Consider the following 20,944-nt stretch of genomic DNA (forward strand, 5'->3'; position numbering starts at 1 on the left):
AATTATGTTATGTTAGAGAGCTGGATACTAGTCAAAAATACTCTTGTCCTAATGTTATGAGATCAAATGTGAGGTCAAATTCCTAATGGTATGATTTTTATTATTTTTAAAAAATGATTATTATTATCTGCATAGAATCGGATACTTTCTCTTTGGCATTAGAAGGAAGATAAAGGTTGTCTACCAGCCAAAATGTCTGTATAAGTGATGAGCCAAACATTCATTCCCATTAGTGTGGAAACATCTCCATTATGTGAAAACGGAGAAGGGATTTCTGCTGTTTTCTTTCAGGGGATACAAAATTCCAGTGAAATTTCTTGAGGTTTAAGGTTGGTTTGCCATACTCATGAACAAGTTGGTAGAGGGGCATCTCCCCTCGACCCCATTTCTAAACCTTTGAAAAGTTTGTCATTTCTGTCCATTTTGCATTATCCTTATCATAAACTGTGACCTGTCTTTCTGTCGCCCAGATCACCAGTTAAATCATGCTAATTGTGTCATCTGTTTATCTTAGATCCCCTGTCAGAGGAAGAGTAAAAACAGAGTATCTTTTAGTTTGCAACTTTAATCTGTGGCACAATTTAGGAAGGCGGAAACTGCTACTGGGAATGAAACTTTCACCAAAGAGATAAAGGATCTTCGTGACAGGAGCAATTTCCATTCCATTCGGGGGTGGGGAGGTAATAGGTAAACTTTCCCTCCCACAAGATGTATTTCTAGAAACAACCTCCCTCTTCATGCCGGTAATAAAAATAGCTACTGCCCAGAAGCTACCCTGACCAAACTCGCTGAGTATGGTGTTGGCGAACCCCAGGACAACCATTCTGGAGAATTTAGCATCTACATCATAGTGGTCTACCTTGGGACTTCATGGCTTCCATGACAATTATGGGGCTCTCTTTATTTATTATTGACAGAGCAAAGTATTCCTCAATTTGGTATTTGCCCCAGGGCTTAGGAAGGATAATTTGGAAATAGGGAGAAGTTGACATAACTCCTTTGTTGTACTTCCTTGTAAGGCTTGGTTTCATGTCCGCAGTTGTGTCTGAAGAACAGTCCTCTCCAGATATGGAATCCAGTGATTTTGTTACTAACTTATAAAGCCCCGAGTAATTTAGGAACAGGTCACATGAAAGAACATATTCTCTCATATAGACCTGCCTGCCCACTAAGAGTTTTAGAGGATACGTTATAAGTTATGTTGTGGTCTGCAGAGATCAGCTCATGGCAAGACCTTCTCCACAATAGTATCCAGCCTCTCTGTAAGACAGAGAGTGAGCTTCCAGCCAAGTGTGCCCTGGCCTCTGATACCAGTTGAATGATTGTGTAATTGTGAAATGCTGTTGCTGTTGTTGGGGTATTTTTTGAACTATTGTTGAGTTGCCGTTTTGTACTGAATATTTTTATTGTACATCACCTTGTAGTTATTTTAAGAAGAGGAGATATAAAAATATTTTAAATAAAAAATGAAACTAAAATAACAGCTATGTCAGCAACCTATACAACAAGGGAAGTGGTGCAGAGAGGTGTTTTTTCTCTGACTCAGGCACCTCAGAGCAGGGCTGACCCAGGGTGTTCTGGCACTTGAGGCAACCCCCCTGCTGCCACTCCTCTGCAGATCTGGGTCTCTACCCCCCAGCCCCTTCTGCTGCCACTGTGCCCACACTCACACTGCTGCATTCCACAGGCATGGCAGGACCAGAGCTGTGAGAGCAACCCAACAGACAGGGCCAGAGACATGAGAGCAACCCAAGTGTAACAGGGCAGGGAGGGGATGGTGATGGAGGTGATCCCACAGTGGCCTGGGCACAGCAAAGGAGTGGGCCATCACTGCCTCACAAAACCCCAGTATCCTTCCTTTTTACAGGTTGCATGTATGTGTGTGTGCATTAAGAGCAGATTAAGAAGCTGGCCGTATAGAGCTCATGCGCCATCATGATAGTTATAATTTGTAAGCTGCAGGACATCTGATTTTATAATAGAAAGGGTATCAATGCCCTGCCGACTCTCTAGTGTGCACCGACGTACACGAACACATTTGTATTGTGCCGACTCTTTTCCTAAGTACGGGAAGCACCAATTGAAAAAGGTGGCATGACAAACCTCTCTGTGCTAAAGCAAGAGGTCAAAGCTGATGCTAAATCAGCACATCCCGGAAGACCTGTGCTCAGTACCTGTATTCTGTTTCTGCTGCACAGGTATAGTAACAGAGAAGTTAGACTGAGGCTGCATAATCCAGGATCAAATCTCTTCTCAACCACAAAGCTTGCTTGGTGACACTGGCAAATGTTAAAGCTAAAGAAGCTGAGGCTACAATACTTTGGCCACCTCATGAGAAGAGAAGACTCCCTGGAAAAGACCCTGATGTTGGGAAAGATTGAGGGCACAAGGAGAAGGGGATGACAGAGGACGAGATGGTTGGACAGTGTTCTCGAAGCTACAAACATGAGTCTGACCAAACTGCGGGAGGCAGTGGAAGACAGGAGTGCCTGGCGTGCTCTGGTCCATAGGGTCACACAGAGTCGGACATGACTAAACGACTAAACAACAACAAAAGCTAAAGAGAAATCTAGTACCGATACAAGATGGCAAAGGATAGTCCCATGCCCTTCTTTCTCCAGTCATGCACTTAAGAAGGCTGCTTCCATGGAGTGTGTAGCCAGGATTGCATCCATAAATAATGGTGCTGCCGGCAAAGTGGCCTTGATCACTTATCTTGTACCCAAATTGTGGCACACCTGGATCTTCACAATGAGAAAGTTCAAAACCTGTGAAAGAAGAGAAAACAGTAGTGTCACCAAACTAGGAAATTTGCTGGAACATGATTCGTCATTCATTTTAGAGGGGGGGTGGTGTGTGTATCTAAACCTAAATAATTTAATTTCTGTGCCATGAACATGCCAACAAAAGGAACATTCAAAGTTGATGTGCAAATTGTTCTGCATTCAGTCTGATCTGTTTGTGGGGGCATTAGGAAATGTTGTCTCCTGAAAATGTTGTCTCACACTTCCCGTGCATCTTCCCATCACTTTCCTTATTGTCCCCCTACCCCCCCAAAAAACCTGTTACAGATAAAGTGGGTTTGCTGCACATGCGCTCCAAACCAACCATCATTGTGCAATTTGTATTTGACAGTATGTGACTGAATCCCGCCCCAAAACACCAATGTAGACGTGTCTGTTATCCACTGAAAATGAGCTTGCATGCCCCATTCTCAGGATGAGGAACAGAGCGGTCATGGCTTTTCCGTACCCTATCCCTTCTTCTACTTTCTGAAATACTTACTGGTATAAACAAGCTGAAAACCTTCATCTGTTCCCTCAGAATCTGAATTAAACTCAAGCCAAAGGTGATTTGAAGTACTGCTCAGTGTCAGTCCTCGCAGAGAAGCACCAGTGAATGCACCTAGCAAGTGTGCTGTATTATCCCTCCCATCATATATCTGTAAAACAAATTGGCCTTGCATTATTTAAATAGGCATAATGGAGAAACAGCAAAGTAAGTCCCATATTTCAATTAGTAAACAGACCGAGGCTGTTGCATTTCCTTATTACATGTTGGGCACGAGTTATTTTCTAAACACTGTCTTCTTTTTAAGCTAAGTCAATTAAAAGAAAAAGAAAAAGCCAAAACCTGCACAGGGAGTAGCCAGGAACAGGGTTTCCATTTCAGTACAGAATTTGCTTATTTGTTTAATTCCTGCACTTGCTTTGCCTCTGCCAATATTTTAATGTTAGCATCCATACACAGTAAGTGATAATTTAGTATACTCATTTCCACATCATGAAATAAATAAATAAATAAATAAATAATGTGATCTCTTTCCAGTTGTGATATGAAAGCAGCCACTGAAGAATTTCACTAAATAAGGAGTTTTGCAGATTGATATTGAAAGCAAACAAAAAGGATCACAATGGAACAAACAGATTAACTGTGGTTGAAAGGTGGAAGGACAACGTAATCTATATATAACTTGGAAGCCAAAAACATTCATGCATTCATTCATTCAACTTCCTATCCTGAGCAGGTTTTCTCCACCTGCATATACGCTTGAAACAGCACTTTGATGATGAAAACATTTCAAGACGCAATCTGTATTTAATAGCATTCAGCCAGTTTCAAATACAGGTTTCAGATCAGAAGTTGTCATGTTCCATTTTTAGTTTATGGTGAATTAAAACTTCAGCTGGATTATCTATAGATGCTATATTTTATGCTTAGAATCTTTAAGGAATACTTATATTTGCACTTGACTAAAATCTACATTTCATTTCTGACACAAAGTAAAACACAAAGGATTAAAAGTTTATCTTGTACTTAAAAAATACAAAACAAACATTTGGTATCCGCTTATATCAACATAAAAGTATTTTTCTCCTTATGGTGTGAACTGAAAACATTAAAAATTAATATGGTATGCTTCATATTTATGTTATTTTATATCAAATGATTTCTTAAATATTGGAATAAGAAAAGAAAAAAAAACACCCCACACATCTTAGGCTGCATTCCTATACTCATTTACCTGGAAGTAAGACCCACTGAACTCAATGGGAATTACTTCTGAGCAGATATGCATAGGACTGAATTATTAGCCTTGTTTTCACCTTTCCATTGAACATATGAGCACATGAAGCTGCCTAACACCAAATGAGACCATTAGTCTTCTAGCCTGCAGATGACACCAAATTATTCAGGTTGGTGAAAAACCAACCAGACCATGAAGAGATTCAAAAGAATTTCCCCATACTGGCTGAACGGGCAATACAATGGAAAATGAGATTCAGTGTTAGTAAGTGATGCACAAGGTGGAGATCTAAACCATACACAAACTGAAGGAATATCAATTGGCTGAAACAAATAATGCCACCAAACTTGCAACGGTTAACTAGCATGTAACAGAAACTTATTAGTCCTTATGTGCTCAGCTGAATTACAAAATAAGTGCAACTGCCCCCCTTCCCATTCTTGGTATGCATCTCAGCTGCAATCACCCTCCATCAATCCCATTTCCTTCCCACTCACTTATCTAATGGTACCTGTGAAGTCCTGTCCCCAGGTAACCTACGAAAATCACCATGTTCACCAAGAAGACTGGTTTCCTTTCAGCAGGTGGAAAACCCTGGAGCTGTGGCTCTTGTTCCCTGATCATGGGCTTTCTGTAAGTATCTATTTGGCCATATTTGGACCAGAATGATGGACCAGATGGTCTTCCAGCCTGACCCAACAGGGTTCTTTCAGTAATTGCTTAAATAACAGTGAACCTGTGACCCTCCTAATGTTATGGAACTCTGACTCCTGTCAGCCCCAGCCAGCCTCTGTTCAGTTATGCAGAGAGTTGTACTCCAATAAAAATGGAAGGGCAATGAGCCCCACCGCAAAGCCTTTCACTGTGTGCAATTGAGACTGCATTATGAGTTTCAGTAGGATATGGAAGGAGACATTCTTGAGTGAAACACATATGTGACACTGTGCTAGGACACATGAAAATGATGTGGCCTAATAGCATTATAGCTTACCAATGAGAAGAAGAAAATAACTAAAAGTTAACAACAAACGAACAACAAAAACGAAATTGGCTTATCAACTTAATTCATGAATTAAGCAAATTGAAATGCTGATAAAGACTATCTGTGAAATGGAGGAAGAAGATAAACTGTTTCTGAAATATTGTTACAATGGATGTAATGAAACATGTTTAAGAAGATTCAGGTAGTTGTTACATAGGTATTAATTTAACACATCAGTTGACTATAATCCCACTAGAATTTATCACTACTACTATTATTATTTAGTACTACGGTTATTATTATTTTAAATTTACATTCATCAAATTGCAAATAAATTTATTTGCAAATAAACACACAAAAATACAAATACGGATTACTATTACTTGCCTACAAATATAAAATTGTTTTCAAGATTCATACTGGCGATATAATAAATCAATAAACCAATAAACTAATTCCTGTAAACATAAGGTTATAGAAAAGTATGTAATGGTCCATATAATGATAATGGTGGTGATGTAAAGTTAGGTATCCACTCTAGTTAAATGTTTGGTTGCCTTTAATACAGTGGGATAACCAGATGAATTATATATGTTTTGAGATAACAAATACATCAGCCCAAAATCACAACGTACCTTAAGAACATCTGCTTGTGCTAAATGGAATGTTCTGGCAGATATGTTGATTCCTTTTCCTGCTTGCACTTGAATGCTGTAGATACATTCGTGGTTGTTTTCATAGTTGAGTGGGTAATTGGGGGACAGCAAAATCCCTTCATTATTTGTGGCAGAGGCTCCACATTCAGCTGTAAGCAAAACAGAATTCGAGGTATAGCTCAACAGAGAACTGTTGAATGGTTTCTTTACATGTAAAGGTTCATCATTGTTCCACCCAATGTGTATGTCTTTAAGGGGCCAGAGCAAAGGCCAGAGCAAAATAATGAGACCCAGCTTTACAGCTGTGAAACATAGCAGGTGCTGCTGAGTTGTATTGATTAAGCTGTGTAGTATATAAGGAGCAGCACCTAGCTTTCCCATTACCCTGGGGGATGGGTTGGTGGTTGGGTCTTGTTTGTTTGTTGATGTATTAGTGTAAATGGAGTTTTTGTTTTTCTTATTAAAACCTTGTTTAAGTACTTTTTGAGTCCCTTTTTAATGCATGGTCTCCCCAGCAAGCTCTCTGCAGCGCTACCATACTGCAAATAGCCAACAAGAACATCAAACATTTCACTTATGTGGGAAGTGTAAATACTATCAAATAGCATATCATATACATTTGCCGCTATCTAAAGTTCTGTGACAAAAATAAATGTCTGATTCTGATCTACGAGACACATTTCCCCTGTCTCCATATGTTTATGTACTAATTGTTATATTTGTACATTATTATTAGTCACACTAATTATTTAAACTTTCTGTTCTGAAATCTTTATCTTTGATTTTGTTGCTCCACTTGTATCACCTCTATTCATTTTTCCAGACATTTCTGAAAACAGGGCAATAAACCTGAAACAATGCCTTGGGAAATACTTATACAATCTTTGGAAGAATAAATCATCTCCAGTGTTGATACAATAAAATGAAGCACAGTAGTGGGTGGAATAACTAATGATGGAAAACCAAGATTTATTCAAAAGTGATCAATGCAATCAAAGGGAGCAAAAATAATTCTACCAAATAAAATAACAGAGGGAAACAAGTTCCATACAGAAACTGCATTAAGATTGAATGAAAGTTGTGAATACTTTATTAAAAACAAAGAAATCACGTTGCAAGTGTAGTGTAACTAAGTGATATGCATGGTCTAACCCACAATTAAAGAAAAGAGAAAGATAGAGGGAGGGAGGGAGGGAGGGAGGGAGGGAGGGAGGAAGGAAAATGGCAGGTTTTATCACCTTTAATAATCTTATTATGATGAGAGGCAATAAAAAGTTGGAATGAAAAAAGTCATTTCATCTACATTCATCAGTTAGCCCAGGGTGACAATAGTACATTATGTTCTGGAAAAAACACCTAATCTACTCATGGAACCCTATCCTAATCATATTTACATGGAAGTTACATTGATTAAATAATGTTTTGATGATCCTGGAACAAGCAACTGCCCCTTACACATGAAAACACACCACCAATATTTAAACCTGGTTCCCCCTCTCATTTTTTCATCATGTACATATATGCAGAAAGTAGAGCTAGGTCATAAATCAGCACAATCTCTGATTAACTGGAGTGTGAAACATTGTACCCCTTCTTCCTTACACTCTGTGGGCTGGTGCACAAAAGGAACTAGCCAGAACTGTAGAGTTGGAAGGGAGCATGAGGATCATCTAGTTCAATGCTGGAATCTTTTTGCCCAATGTGGGGCTCAAACCCATGACCCCGAGATCAAGTTTCATGTTCTACTGACTGTGCCATCCCAGATCTTCATTTTTGGTAAGAGCTACAAAGAAGCACCATTTGCAACACCTTTGCAGAGTGTTCTATATTTTATTTTATTTGAATAATCCCAAGATACATAAATTGCAATGGCAACGGCAAACTGCATTTCCATTTGTGCCATGCTTGGATTCTGTGGTGGCTTGCACATTATCTCAAGACTCAACGTGCTTGTATGTGAGTGTAAAACTGGCAATAGATTCCTTGAAACAAAGGTCCCAGTACTGAAACTGAGCCCTACATTTCAAATGTCTTTGATTAGTTCTCATAATGGAAGAAGGGTGAAAATCCAAAGCACCCTCCCCACTTACATATCCTACGGGCCTTAAAGTGCCGGACACTCATAGCTTGAAGGTCAATGGCTCCAAAAGAGCAGAAGCTGTTTGAGGAATACTTGACATCTGCCTGGGTTTCTCGTTGGCCTAGCCCTTGGATTTATTGTCTGCAGAAGAAATGCCCTTCCACTCTTTTCAAAAAAACTTAGTGAGTGAGATAATGTGTGATGGGTGTTAATAGGTCAGAAGGAAAGGAAGAGGAACACCTGTCCACCAATCACAGTGGTGGAAAGTTGGGTAGGTGAAGTGACAGGGTATGTCTGCAAAAGTATCTCTTTTGCAATTTCTGCATAATAAATTGTTGTTCAAAATCCCCAAAGATTTCTACTGTAACAGAGATTCAGCAGTGCAAGGAGAGATGGCAGTATTTTGAACATGCACTATTTTCTCATGGAGAAAACCTCAAATGAACATGTTATTTGGTTGACAGATTAACTTGAAATTTCAAAAAACTATTGAGAATCCTGGCCCTGTTCCATATCACACATAGAAGAAGCTAAGTGATGCAGGAAGGCTGTAGGAACATATGGGCATCTTAATACTAGATAAAACTGCAGTACAAGGGTGACATTTCTCACGCCTAGGAAATTTGTTAGTAGAGCACAATCTCTTTTATCAAGTGCAATTCTCTATCCAGGAGCTTTAAATACATTTTAAATTAAGGAAGGATAAAATGTATCTGTGGGGCTTAATTAGGAAAATGTATGGCAAAATTAAGATTTCACAATGTATAATGTTTTAATTTGCTTCTAAATTCTAAGCCACTCAAAGAAAAAATCTTTATACAACACAACAATCCATTTCCTAAGAACCTCATTCATTATTTCAAACAAAGGGATGCTATTTTGAGAGATTAAGACAATACCCCCTCTTCTTTTGAGAGTTTTAGTGGTATAATCCCAATACAGAAAGAATAGGTATGTCATACTTTCAGAGCCAGATCAAATGGAAAAAAATGTGGATAACTTAGATTTGGGATTCATGTTTCCTTAAATTTAAAAACGAAGGGTAGGATTCAGTATTGCACAATGGGAAATGTTTCATCTGCAGAAACATTACACTTTGCCAGATGAAATAATCCCCACACGCTGCTATGGAGCTTCTACCCCAGGCAAATCTCAAGGGTTGTGAAAGGTCTTTGTGATGGAGCTCTCCCAAAATGCATTATTTGTAATGTAGGAAGATCATTAAAAGCGTATATCTCCCTACTCTGAACACTGACTGCAGGTTCAACATTCGCCTGCAAATAGAACCAAGAAACCTGACAAATTAAGGTGAAAAGACATGGGAGATGCAAAGGCTATATTGTTTCAGAACTAATTGGAGTGGTATCATGCTTATCCATGCGGTATAGTTGCAACTCCATGGACAATGACTACACATACAAGCAAATGAAAGCAGCTGACCACGTACCCACACACCTGGGCAGAGGTGCACTCCACACTCTTCGGCCACCACCGAGGCAGATAATCTCTGAAGCCCCTTCCAAGCGGTATCCAGAAGAACAGGAGAATGTTAGAGTGTCTCCAACTCCAAAGTTAAATCCTATTCTGCTTCCAAACTGAGGAGTCCCAGGATCCTCACAAGGTTCAAGATTATATTCTACAGAGGCAAAAAAAAAATCAAATTATTGCTTCAAAAAGAATTAAAGGCTTCTTCATCACCCACCCTGTGCATTATAACAAGCACACATTTGTACCTGAGCCTCAGGTACAATTTAGCCTTCAGATACATTTTCAGAATAAATGATCATATAAGTAAATAGGCAATTCAGCTACAATTTAAAAAACCATGCCCATAAACACTCATAGCATCTGAGAGATGCGTGCTTACCATTCCTATAAGAGCTATAAATGTCTCTGAGTCTGACACGTAAAATGAACCAAAATAACTGTGCAGCATAAAAGCATGGCCAATTTCCTCATGGGCTCATTTGGAATCCCACTTCTTGAAATTAGACTTCAAATCACTCTGATACAGTGTGATTTTCCCAATGAATTATGTGCTTTACAGTTTATTATCATTTTCTTCGGCGTCCACTACTGAAAATGCCACAGCAGATGAACTGAGATTGTTATTACAGAACCAACAACAAAAACAATTGTAAGGTCTATTTTTAAGAAGTGTAAGGAAAGTTACTCGTCATAACAAATATATTTGGACTGTCGCTTTCTCCCAACACCACCACCTCTGCCTCTTCGAGATCAAGCCCAGTGAAATAGCAAATGTTCCTCCACTTTATACAAATAGCTCATTTTGCTGCCTTACCAGAGAAAGTAATATTAAATCCTTCATATGATATTGAAAAGTCAGAAATAAAGCGCAACTGAGCCCTGAAATTTCCATAGAGACCAGCGTTGATTGCTGACGGAAGTTCTGAGCCAGTCAGGCGTGCCAGAGGCTGAGTGAAGCTGCGATTCTCCGTGATTAGTAAGTAGTCGTGATGATCTTCCAAATGAAAGGTGTGAAAGGTGAACTGCACTCCTATTAGAAAAATAAAATTAGACTCACATATCACATAGTTAACATGAAAGCAATTAGATCACTGATTAAACTCATACATTTCATTACAAACAGACTCAGAAAATTAAACACAACTTACATTACCCTTGTTCTCATTCCCCCAGGTTTTTTTGTGTGAGGTAGGGGGAAAGGAATATATATATATATATATATATATATATATATATATATATATACATATATATAATGCATTTCTATGTGTTAATCTGTATTTTGTGACTGGGTAGGAGGACGAAGATTGCTTACACTGAAGCCATTGCTCATCATTTACAGAAGCGATGAATGAGTTTTGTTTGCCTTTTTAAAGGCAATCAAATGTAACTTCCCAAACTAAAATTGCTTTTTGTAACAGTGTCATTTGAATTTGGTGAAACATGCAAGTTGAGGGCAAGTTTGTTCTGAGGTGTACTAAAGCAGGCATAGGCAAATTCGGCCCTCCAGATGTTTTGGGACTACAACTCCCATCATCCCTAGCTAACAAGACAAGTGGTCAGGGATGATGGGAGTTGTAGTCCCAAAACATCTGGAGGGCCAAGTTTGCCTATGCCTGTAAATGTTTTATTATTAAACTGCAGTGCAGTAATCATCTGTATTAAGCAAAGAAAGAAAAACAATATTGTCAGGAATGATACTGAAATATGAATCTCAGCAAAGGGACAAAATTAGATACAACCTCAACGTTTTATCCATTACACCATATTACAACTGTGAGAACATTCCATCAAGACGCTATTGAAATACTTGGGAATTTTTTAATCATGAAAATGGTGTCTCAATTGTTCTAGAGACACCTTTTTCTTGATTAAAAAATTCCCAAGTATTTCAATAACGTCTTGATGGAATGTGTTCACAGCTGTAATGTGGTGTAATGGATAAAGCGTTGAGGTTCTATCTAATTTTCCTGTTGCTTAGGTTCATATTTCAACAGTGTGTGGATGGACTGTGCTCACAATTGAAATCTAGTGCAATGGATAAAATGTTGGGGTTGCCTCCTTTGCTGTTCCAAAGGCTCTCCCAGTTCTCTGGGACAGTTTCTTTTTGGGGTGGGGTGGGCTGAAAAGGAAAGGAGGAATCAATAAAACATTAATTTACTTCCATCCATGGGAGTCCTCCACTGAACTGAACAATAGAAGAGAAACAGTTGGATAAACCATTTGGATGAAAACCAGAGTGGTCCATATTCAAATCATCACACAGATCTTAATTTAGCCCAATCTGTGTTTCTCAGTCTTATCCTACCCTGAGGCTATTTTGAGGATACAATGGAGAAAGAAGAAGAAGAAGAATTTGATATCCAATTTTATCACTACCCTAAGGAGTCTCAAAGTGGCCAACAATCTCCTTTTCCCTTCCTCCCCCACAACAAACACTCTGAGAGACTTCAGAGAAGTGTGACTAGCCCAAGGTGTATGTGGAAGAGTGGGGATGCGAACCCGGTTCACCAGATTATGAGTCCACCGCTCTTAACCACTACACCACACTGGCTCTTAATCACATATGGCACCCTGAATGCAGCAATTCCAACACTAGGAGCCAGTGCAAGTGCATCGGAAGACTGGGGTAGCCAGTCAATTGAAGCAACTCTGCACACTGTGGCCGAAAAAATTCCACAATTTAGTTTTGCGCCATCTGAAAAAAGTACTTCCTTTACTCATTCATCTTCCCACATCCAGCTTTTCCTCATCTGTTCTGTCACTTCTGACCAAATTATTCTGACTGTATTATATTGTCAAGTGTGAATTACATAGTTACTGAGTTGTATCTCTTTATAATGTATTTATCACCATCACCATTATACTGTGGGGGGATATTGTTTTTGTTTGTTACTATGTTATGTATCTTTATGTTTTTATATTGTAAACTGCCCTGTGATTCTTGGATGAAGGGCGTTATAGAAATTTAAGAAATAATAATTATTATCAGTGCTTTTTTTCGGGGGGGTACCCCTAAACATTTTGTGAATCTAAGTTTGGCCTCATTGAGGGGCAGTATTTCAATATGAGTAGGAAAATGAGAGTACCCCTAAACATTTTTTTAGAAAAAAAGCACTGATTGTGGTCATGATTTATGTTTGATAACATTATTGTATTATTAATTGGTTTACTGGTGGTGTTGTTTGAATTTGTTAGCATGTCTTATAATTGTCTCTGAAATAATGTGATATTTACTTAATGCTTATCGTGAGCTGCCGTGGACATGGTGCACCAAAGGGAAAGGACATGTAACTAAAAACTAAACTAAAGGTAGACTATAACATTTCTACTTTGCCTATTCAGTGAGATAATACTAAAAAGTGCCCCTCTGTCATTAGGGCCTTCTGGGTTCTATCCTTTTCATACCTAAGTATTTTCTTCACTCTGGCAGCAAATTATATCAGGTTGCTATGCTTAGCAATTTACATTTATTGTGATTTACCTCCACTAGTATATCACTACATGGACTGGAATAGATCTGCAGTGGTCAGAGACACTGAAATGAATGGCTTATCTCTGTGGGGAAGGACTTTTTAAATCATTCTGTCAGCTGCCATGCAGAAAGTGATCTTCAACTTCCAGCTGTTCAGAAAAGTGTGTAAGGTCCCTACATTATCAGTCACAGTGTTGTTTATCTCGGGAATGCAGTGATGGATGAAGCTCACTACAAGACCACAAGGCAAGTATGAACAGTGCATTTTGGTAACCTCTGATTGGATTCCCCATGTATATAAACAAAAAGTGATTCTAGTTAACAACCCGGAATCCTTGATCTCAAATGTCCTTTTTGTGTCAGAGCAATTCCAGGACAAAGGTTGAAGTGGCAGTCCACCTGCATGCTAGTTATTTGCCAGCCCATCATCAAAAACTTCAAAAATAGCCTCCCCACATTCACAGTGTGAAAATGGGGCAGCAAAAGCGAGGAGGCTCTTTTGACTCAGCAATACAGTATGTTGAGGGTAAACTGGGAATTACAGATACATAAAATTATTACACGAAGCTATAGAATCTAAGGAGGCTGAGTTAATTTATAAGGTCTCTTTATCCAGCCCATGGGACTTTCTACAGGTCAAGCCCCTCACCTGTCCTGCTCTTTGCCCAGTGTGATTTTGAGTAGCTGGAATATATTCTCAACTTGTTTTCCTTGATGGTGGATATACAGGGCGGGTCTTTTAAAAGAGGCCCCATGGAACATGTGTACTCTGTATCCACGGGGCCTCTTTTAAAGGACTCACCCTGTAGAAGGTGTGTAGAAACACTCTGGCTTTTATGCAGCTTACATTTCGCCTATGGTGCAAAAGTACAAGCTGCATCTATTGCTCCTCTTCATTTTGGCTCTGGATCTACCTGCTATGAGCCCCCCCTCCCGGCTGAAAGTGGTTTCCAGCCCCGTATTAAGTCAACTTTTGCATTTGATGTTGTTTGTGGCCACCACCCAGCTGAAGAACTTCATGAGAAAATAGAAACTCAAAACTAGAACGAAAATTATGTAAAATGTGTTGTGGTTATGAAAAACGTAATTCTATACCTTTTCCATGAGTAACATCAACAGTCCATGTGCAATTCAGTGAATTGGGATACAATTCAGGATAACCTGGAGATAAAATAGTCCCACTTGGTCCTCTAACATCTCCGCCACACAAAGCTGAAAAGGGAGCAGGTGGGGAGAGAAATGTAGTAGGCACATAAACGCAGGCAGTCATATTATAACGAAGCATGTGAAATAGCAAGTTGAAATTCTATTATCTCTGTTTAAACAATAGCCTATATGTGGGAGTGCCAACAGTTCCCTTGGGTGACAAATCTCTAATTGTAGCCAATATTTACACAAAGTGCTCTGAAAGGAAACATGATTAATTAATTGTTGAGAAGCTTTGGTAATAAGTATTAAGAAAATGAATTGCTAATTATACTGGTTGATTTGAGAAAATTCCTAGTTGGGGCGGGGGGATGTTTCCATAATAAGAATGGAAATTATTTATATTTCAGAATCACACTGAATACTAAAAACCAATATAAGTCTATCTAGGAAAGGGGTATGCAATTGAGGAAGATATATTAAAGAGAGCTGGAAATAGCTTGAGAGAGGGAGCACTTTTGCGTGCTGTGCACATGTGGTTCTTTTGTCCCATATCACTAATCAGTTTTTAAAGTTTCTGAAACAAAGTAAAAAGTATAGGTGTGTATCGAAACACACAGACAATGACTTACTTACTTGGAAATAAACAATATACAGTGGTACCTCAGATTAAGTACTTAATTCGTTCCGGAGGTCCGTACTTAACCTGAAACTGTTCTTAACTTGAAGCACCACTTTAGCTAATGGGGCCTCCTGCTGCTGCCGCGCCGCCAGAGCCCGATTTCTGTTCTCATCCTGAAGCAAAGTTCTTAACCTGAAGCACTATTTCTGGGTTAGCGGAATCTTTAACCTGAAGCATATGTAACCTGAAGCGTATGTAACCTGAGGTACCACTGTATCTTTATTCAGTCTAATAGCAGTGCAGGCTTCTGCAGCAAGCACAAAGCCATGAAGTAAAGATCCCAAGGTACATTAGCAAGGGAATCAGATAACTGTAGAATTGGAAAGTACCCTAATCCAAAGACCTCAAAGGAAGGAGAGTCTACCATTTTCTGAGGCAGTCCGTTCTACTGTCGAACAACTCTTACCATTAGAAAGTTCTTCCATTAGAAAGTTGGAATCTCTTTCTTGTAACTTGAAGCCATTGGTTCGAGTATTACTCTCCGGAGGAGGAGGAAACAAGTTTGCTCCATCCTCCATGTGACAGCCCTTGAGATATTTGAAGATGGCTATCATATCAGTCTCCTCTTCTCCAGGATAAACATACCCAGCTCCCTCAACTGTTCTGCTTAAGGTCCTTGATCATCTGAGTTGCTTTCCTCTGGTACACCTTTTAGCTGCAGTTTGTATCAGATTTTAATATTTGTGGGCTGGATTATGAACACTGGCTAGGAATAGAGGTTGGATCTGCATAGGTTTTTTATTTTATTTCGTAAGACTATTTGAGAGGGTTTTAACCTTAAAGGCAGCTGATAAGTATTTAAAAAAACAAAAACAAATAAATAGTCATCCCCACACAAGCGTAAGTTTTATGTACGGTAACTCATTTCCTAAACTCTCTTATTCTTTCCATGTTAACTCTTCCCCGCTCATCTACATCCCTCATCTCACATCACATCTCTCATCCCATTCTCATGGATTAAAGAATTTCTAATACATCAATTCTAACACAAAGCCTATGCAAATGCCCACGCTCCTGCCTTAGAGAATGGACTTTTTGAAATAATATCTTCTATGACAGCATTTACTGAAAATATAATTCCCTTTTGCCTTAATTGGAATTTGCTTCTCTTGTCCAATTTTTGATATAGATCCCTAGCTGGCTCCTAAATCCCAGCTCCATTTATTATTTTCAAATAAAACACAGTAGCTGTATTGGTCTATTATACCTAAATAGCAGAGACATTAAAATAACTCCATATGTTCGGACCAACCAGTATTCCATAGTGCAAAGGCTTTTGCAATACTGTTTAGACTGCTTGAACTTTAGAGGTATTACTGCATCTTGTTTTAGACCAGCAACACTAATAGCATATGGTCATAATCTAATGACTATGAACTTTTATATAAAGACTGAGAATTTCACCTTGTTTTACAGTGATTTATATATATATAAACTTGCTAAGTTATGCAAAATGCCATACCCATTTTTCAAGCATATTGCCAGAATACCATCTGGATGCTCAGTGCACTTATAACCCAGATCATGTGTATTTTCCTACTAGTGCTACATTGCTGCAGCAAAATATGTTGCAAAATACTAGTGGGGCCGTTTGTAAATGGTGTCCCCCTCCCCATCCAAGCCAAATAATTTGTGCTTGTGCAGCAAATCTAAGGATCAGATTGCAACAACTCCTGTTCCAAAAACTCAATATCTAAAAAATACATTCTAACTGATTCCAAATATAAAATCCATTTTAGGATGGTAAGTGAAATGTGTCTTGGAAATGCAGCAATAAAAGGATACATATGAACAGAAGCAGGACGCAAACAATTGTCGGCTACTATCCACTGAACCATGTGCCATTGCACAACTATACAACTTGCAAATGGCTATAAGAACTTTACTGACTTATATTCATGAATGGCATAATCATTAACCATTTAACTGCAACCTTCACTAGCCCGAAGCCTTACTCCTCTGATGAGTGCTGGCCGATATCATTGTTCTGCTCTCCACCTTGTTAAATTATCAAATTCTAAATGATCAACAACACAATGTGTTCTTGCTTATCACAAGCATTCCTTGGGTCAAATGCTCTCAAGCCAGCAATCCATGAGAAGTTGGTTGTGGTAAACCTCCACTGGGTAACTTGATGTCATGAGATGCTCATCAGTGTATCAACATTACTCTCACTCATTCAAATTTACACTATATCCTCCCACTGTGACCTACTTAGCTGGTAGAGACCTTGGTGAATTGAACCAAATCCAAAGGCATTACAGTAGTATGGAGTAGGCAAAAAAAAGCTTATTAGCCAGTTTGGAACATGAATTCAACCTCATCCAATTACCAGGTAGTCCAGTGCTGTCAAAATGGGGTTAGGCAACCTGTTATTGCTGCTTCAAGTTGAGTGAAAACCAAATCCCTGGACCCCTGCCCACTTTCTACCACCTCTCCTACCACCACTTGGGGAGAAATTATTTTCTAAAAGTCACTGAGTTTACAAAACCCAGACATTTCCTTCCAAGACTGTCCTTGACTTGGCAATCCTCCATGCCTTATAGGAAAAATTATACTTGTTCTTAGCCAAAAGGCCGAGAAACATTCTCACTTTATTAAAACTAGTGTCTAACTAAAGGAAACAATTGAGTGGAATGGATCCAACTTTGAGTTCATACAAGGGACAGACCTCTCTCCAGTGGTCAATTCCAAACTAGCCCCAAAACATTACTCTGGAAGAACCAATAGGGTAAGGGAATTAAAATGAATTCAGCCATGAATCCATAAATGGGCTAGAATAAACATACCCAATCTTGTCTTTAGAGGATATTTATTCAGTGGACAATTGCCATTTAGAAGGGGGAAAATAATCTCATTTACTTAATAAATTGCACACTAGTTCAGCATCTCAAGGAAGAAATTTGTCACAATATCTAATGTTATTGCACAGCAGAGAAAACTGTTCACAGAGAGCTCCTTAATAGTGTTTATTTTTAGACTATAAGCATGTGGTGCATAAGAAAACATTGCTTCTACTCTTCGGTAGTGTATTCTATTCAGTAAAGAGATCCTGATACATATCCTAACTACAGTAGCATCGGCATGGATGATTGCAAGTGAGGTATGGAGAATGGTTTTCTGCAGCTAGAGTAGCAAAGCTTTGAACAGCTGACTTGACAACTATGTCACTGAGTTCAACCTCCCACAATGACAATCTCTCCAAGGCAGCCTTCTAACTTATGGAAGAGTGTCAGGGAAGCTACATGTTACTTCTATGGGATTACATGTACAGTGGTACCTTGGGTTAAGTACTTAATTCGGTCCGGAGGTCCGTTCTTAACCTGAAACTGTTCTTAACTTGAAGCACCACTTTAGCTAATGGGGTCTCCTGCTGCTGCCGCACTGCAGGAGCACAATTTCTGTTCTCATCCTGAAGCAAAGTTCTTAACCTGAAGCACTATTTCTGGGTTAGCAGAGTCTGTAACCTGAAGCGTTTGTAACCTGAGGCGTATGTAACCCGAGGTACCAGTGTAATAGGGAAAAACAAATGCTGTTTCAGTGTCGTGTAAGGAATTTCCAAATCTGGTTTCCATGTTAGGATAAAACTGAAACAGCACAGAATGAGAAACAGAACCTTTGAAAAGCAAAAAGAGTCAAGTCAGGAGTAGAGCCATGCACTCTCACCAGGCTGAAACATGGGGGACACATTTTAAACTGAACTCAGCTTTTTGTGTTTTTTTATGTTACAAAGTTTGTAACATTGAAATAGAAATGGCGGTGGAGGGGGGGGAGGAATACAAGAATGAAGTGGAAACAAGACTGGAAAAATGAGAAGATTGGAACTGGAAAAGGAAGCAGCAACTGAAGCAGAGGATCTTGCAGTGAAGTCAGGAGCATTCACATTGTTAAAGTCACTTTCTGCTTGCAGACCAGCTTTTAGATCATTGCTGCAACCTAATAAATTATGGCCACAGCACAGCCGTGCTAAAGTCTGAGTATCATATGAGGTATGAATCATTAAGAAACAAATATTGAAGACCTGATACCTCAGGGTTCAGGTCCAGTTTTTTATGGGCAGACTAATTAGCCTTGCAGGAGTGTTGGAGTGGATTTTACTACCTGCTAGCCTATGAAGATCATTAATTTTATTATTACAAGAGAGCTGTTATCTGGACAGAGAAGGTGTCCTGATATTTGCTTCTTCAAGAAGAGCTATGTTTTCTTTTGCCAAGCATTTCAGCAAAAGAAAAAGTGGAACATTTCATACTTTTACATGTTTTTGGACTGCAATTCCCATCATCCCTGACCACTGGTCCTGTTAGCTAGGGATGATGGGAGTTGTAGTTCCCAAAACATCTGGAGGGCCAAGTTTGCCTATGCCTGTCTTAGAGCATGGGGATCAGGATTCTGTAACTGTACCTGACTAGAGTAGATAGGGACTCATCATCTAGATTAGATTACTGCAACACATTGTACGTAGGGCTGCCTCTGAAGACAGTTCAGAAACTTCAGCTGGTGCAGAATTCGGTGGCCAGGTTGCTCACTAGGGCAAGATGTTTGAGCATATTACACCAATCCTGGCCCAACTGCACTGGCTGCCAAGTAGCTTCCAGGCCCAATTCAAAGTGTTGGTTTTGACCTATAAAGCCTTAAATGGCTCAGGATTGCAATAACTCAAAAAGCAAAACAACAAAAAACAACAAGACCTCCCTCCCTATATAAACCTCCCAGGTCCTAGTCTGACACACTAACCACTGCACCATACTGGCTCTCTACCTCTCCCCATATAAACCGACCCGGACTCTGCATTTATTACTGAGGCCCTTCTTTTCCATGAGAGGTTTGGTACCCCAAGAACGGGCCTTTATGCAGTGGCCCCCTGTTTGTGGAATGTTCTCTCCAGGGCAGTTTGGCTGGTGCCTTCCTTATATACTTTTAGGCACCAGGAGAAAATGTTCCACAAGGTCTTGGGCTGATTAATATTCTACACCCTTTCCGCAAAATTATTGAGCAAGATAACATATTTCCTCCAGATGTTGTTGGCCTACAATATTCATCATCCTTTAGTTTATTAACAAGTAGACCTGGAGTCTTTAGTTCATAAACAGGCAGAAGAATCGGGTTTGCAAAAGTAGGACCAGCCTCTCTCCTTCCTTAACACAAAGCTAGCACTGATAAATCTGAAAGCCAGTGTGATGGACACGCCATAGATGATATTTTGTGCTAATTTGAACTGATTCTTACCATCACAGGTAGGGAGTGGATGGCTCCACCAGTGGTTCTTTTCACACAGCAAAGGTTCTTCATGGCTGAGCCTATATCCTGGGTCACAACCAAATGATACCGTTGACCCAATAGAAAAGTCATGCCCATAGCGACGACCATGAACAGGTATGCCAGGATCCAAGCAAGAATAGGTGTTTACAGTTACACCTGGAGTGGAAGGGAACAAATGTTCCAAATATTAAATGAAAGAAAGGACTGAGAAATATAGTCTAACATGGTTGATTAATATATCCATGCATAAGGAAACTGGGAGGATATTGGTAGTGGGAAGCAGTGAAGAAAAAAGGGAAAGATCTCTAACACTGGTCAATTGTTTCAAGTGTGAATGGTGTTTGTGAAAGTACTATGTAAATGAGGCTATGTGAAATGCCCGTGCGTTGTGAACAGGCATTTGATATCCATAAATCTGGATATGAAGGGATGGCTAGGAGGGGGAGGGAGGGAGAAAGAGAGAAAGAGAGAAAGAGAGAAAGAGAGAGAGAAAGAAAGAAAGAAAGAAAGAAAGAAAGAAAGAAAGAAAGAAAGAAAGAAAGAAAGAAAGAAGCACTGTGCTGACATAAAAAAACAACCCATGGAAGCACACAAAACCCACAGACTGCACAAGTGAAGTAATTCAGTTCTGGGAACTGCTTCCTATAA

General features: G+C 39.4%; 1 protein-coding gene across 4 annotated transcripts in view; it reads right to left on the reverse strand.

Moving 5' to 3' along the window:
* Window positions 1-20,944, reverse strand: part of CSMD3 (CUB and Sushi multiple domains 3) — a 603,606-nt gene that overhangs the window by 185,736 nt on the left and 396,926 nt on the right. For all 4 annotated transcript variants that reach the window (XM_082235380.1, XM_082235382.1, XM_082235381.1 and 1 more), the window contains 7 exons: window positions 20,264-20,452; window positions 14,305-14,421; window positions 10,549-10,764; window positions 9,694-9,882; window positions 6,146-6,315; window positions 3,286-3,442; window positions 2,577-2,768 (listed from right to left, as the gene is read on the reverse strand). In XM_082235380.1, the coding sequence (XP_082091506.1) occupies window positions 2,577-2,768; window positions 3,286-3,442; window positions 6,146-6,315; window positions 9,694-9,882; window positions 10,549-10,764; window positions 14,305-14,421; window positions 20,264-20,452 (1,230 nt within the window). The remainder of the gene's footprint in view (window positions 1-2,576; window positions 2,769-3,285; window positions 3,443-6,145; window positions 6,316-9,693; window positions 9,883-10,548; window positions 10,765-14,304; window positions 14,422-20,263; window positions 20,453-20,944) is intronic.

This window comes from Podarcis vaucheri (assembly GCF_965113315.1).
Source record: "Podarcis vaucheri genome assembly, chromosome: 8".
NCBI lineage: Eukaryota > Metazoa > Chordata > Lepidosauria > Squamata > Lacertidae > Podarcis > Podarcis vaucheri.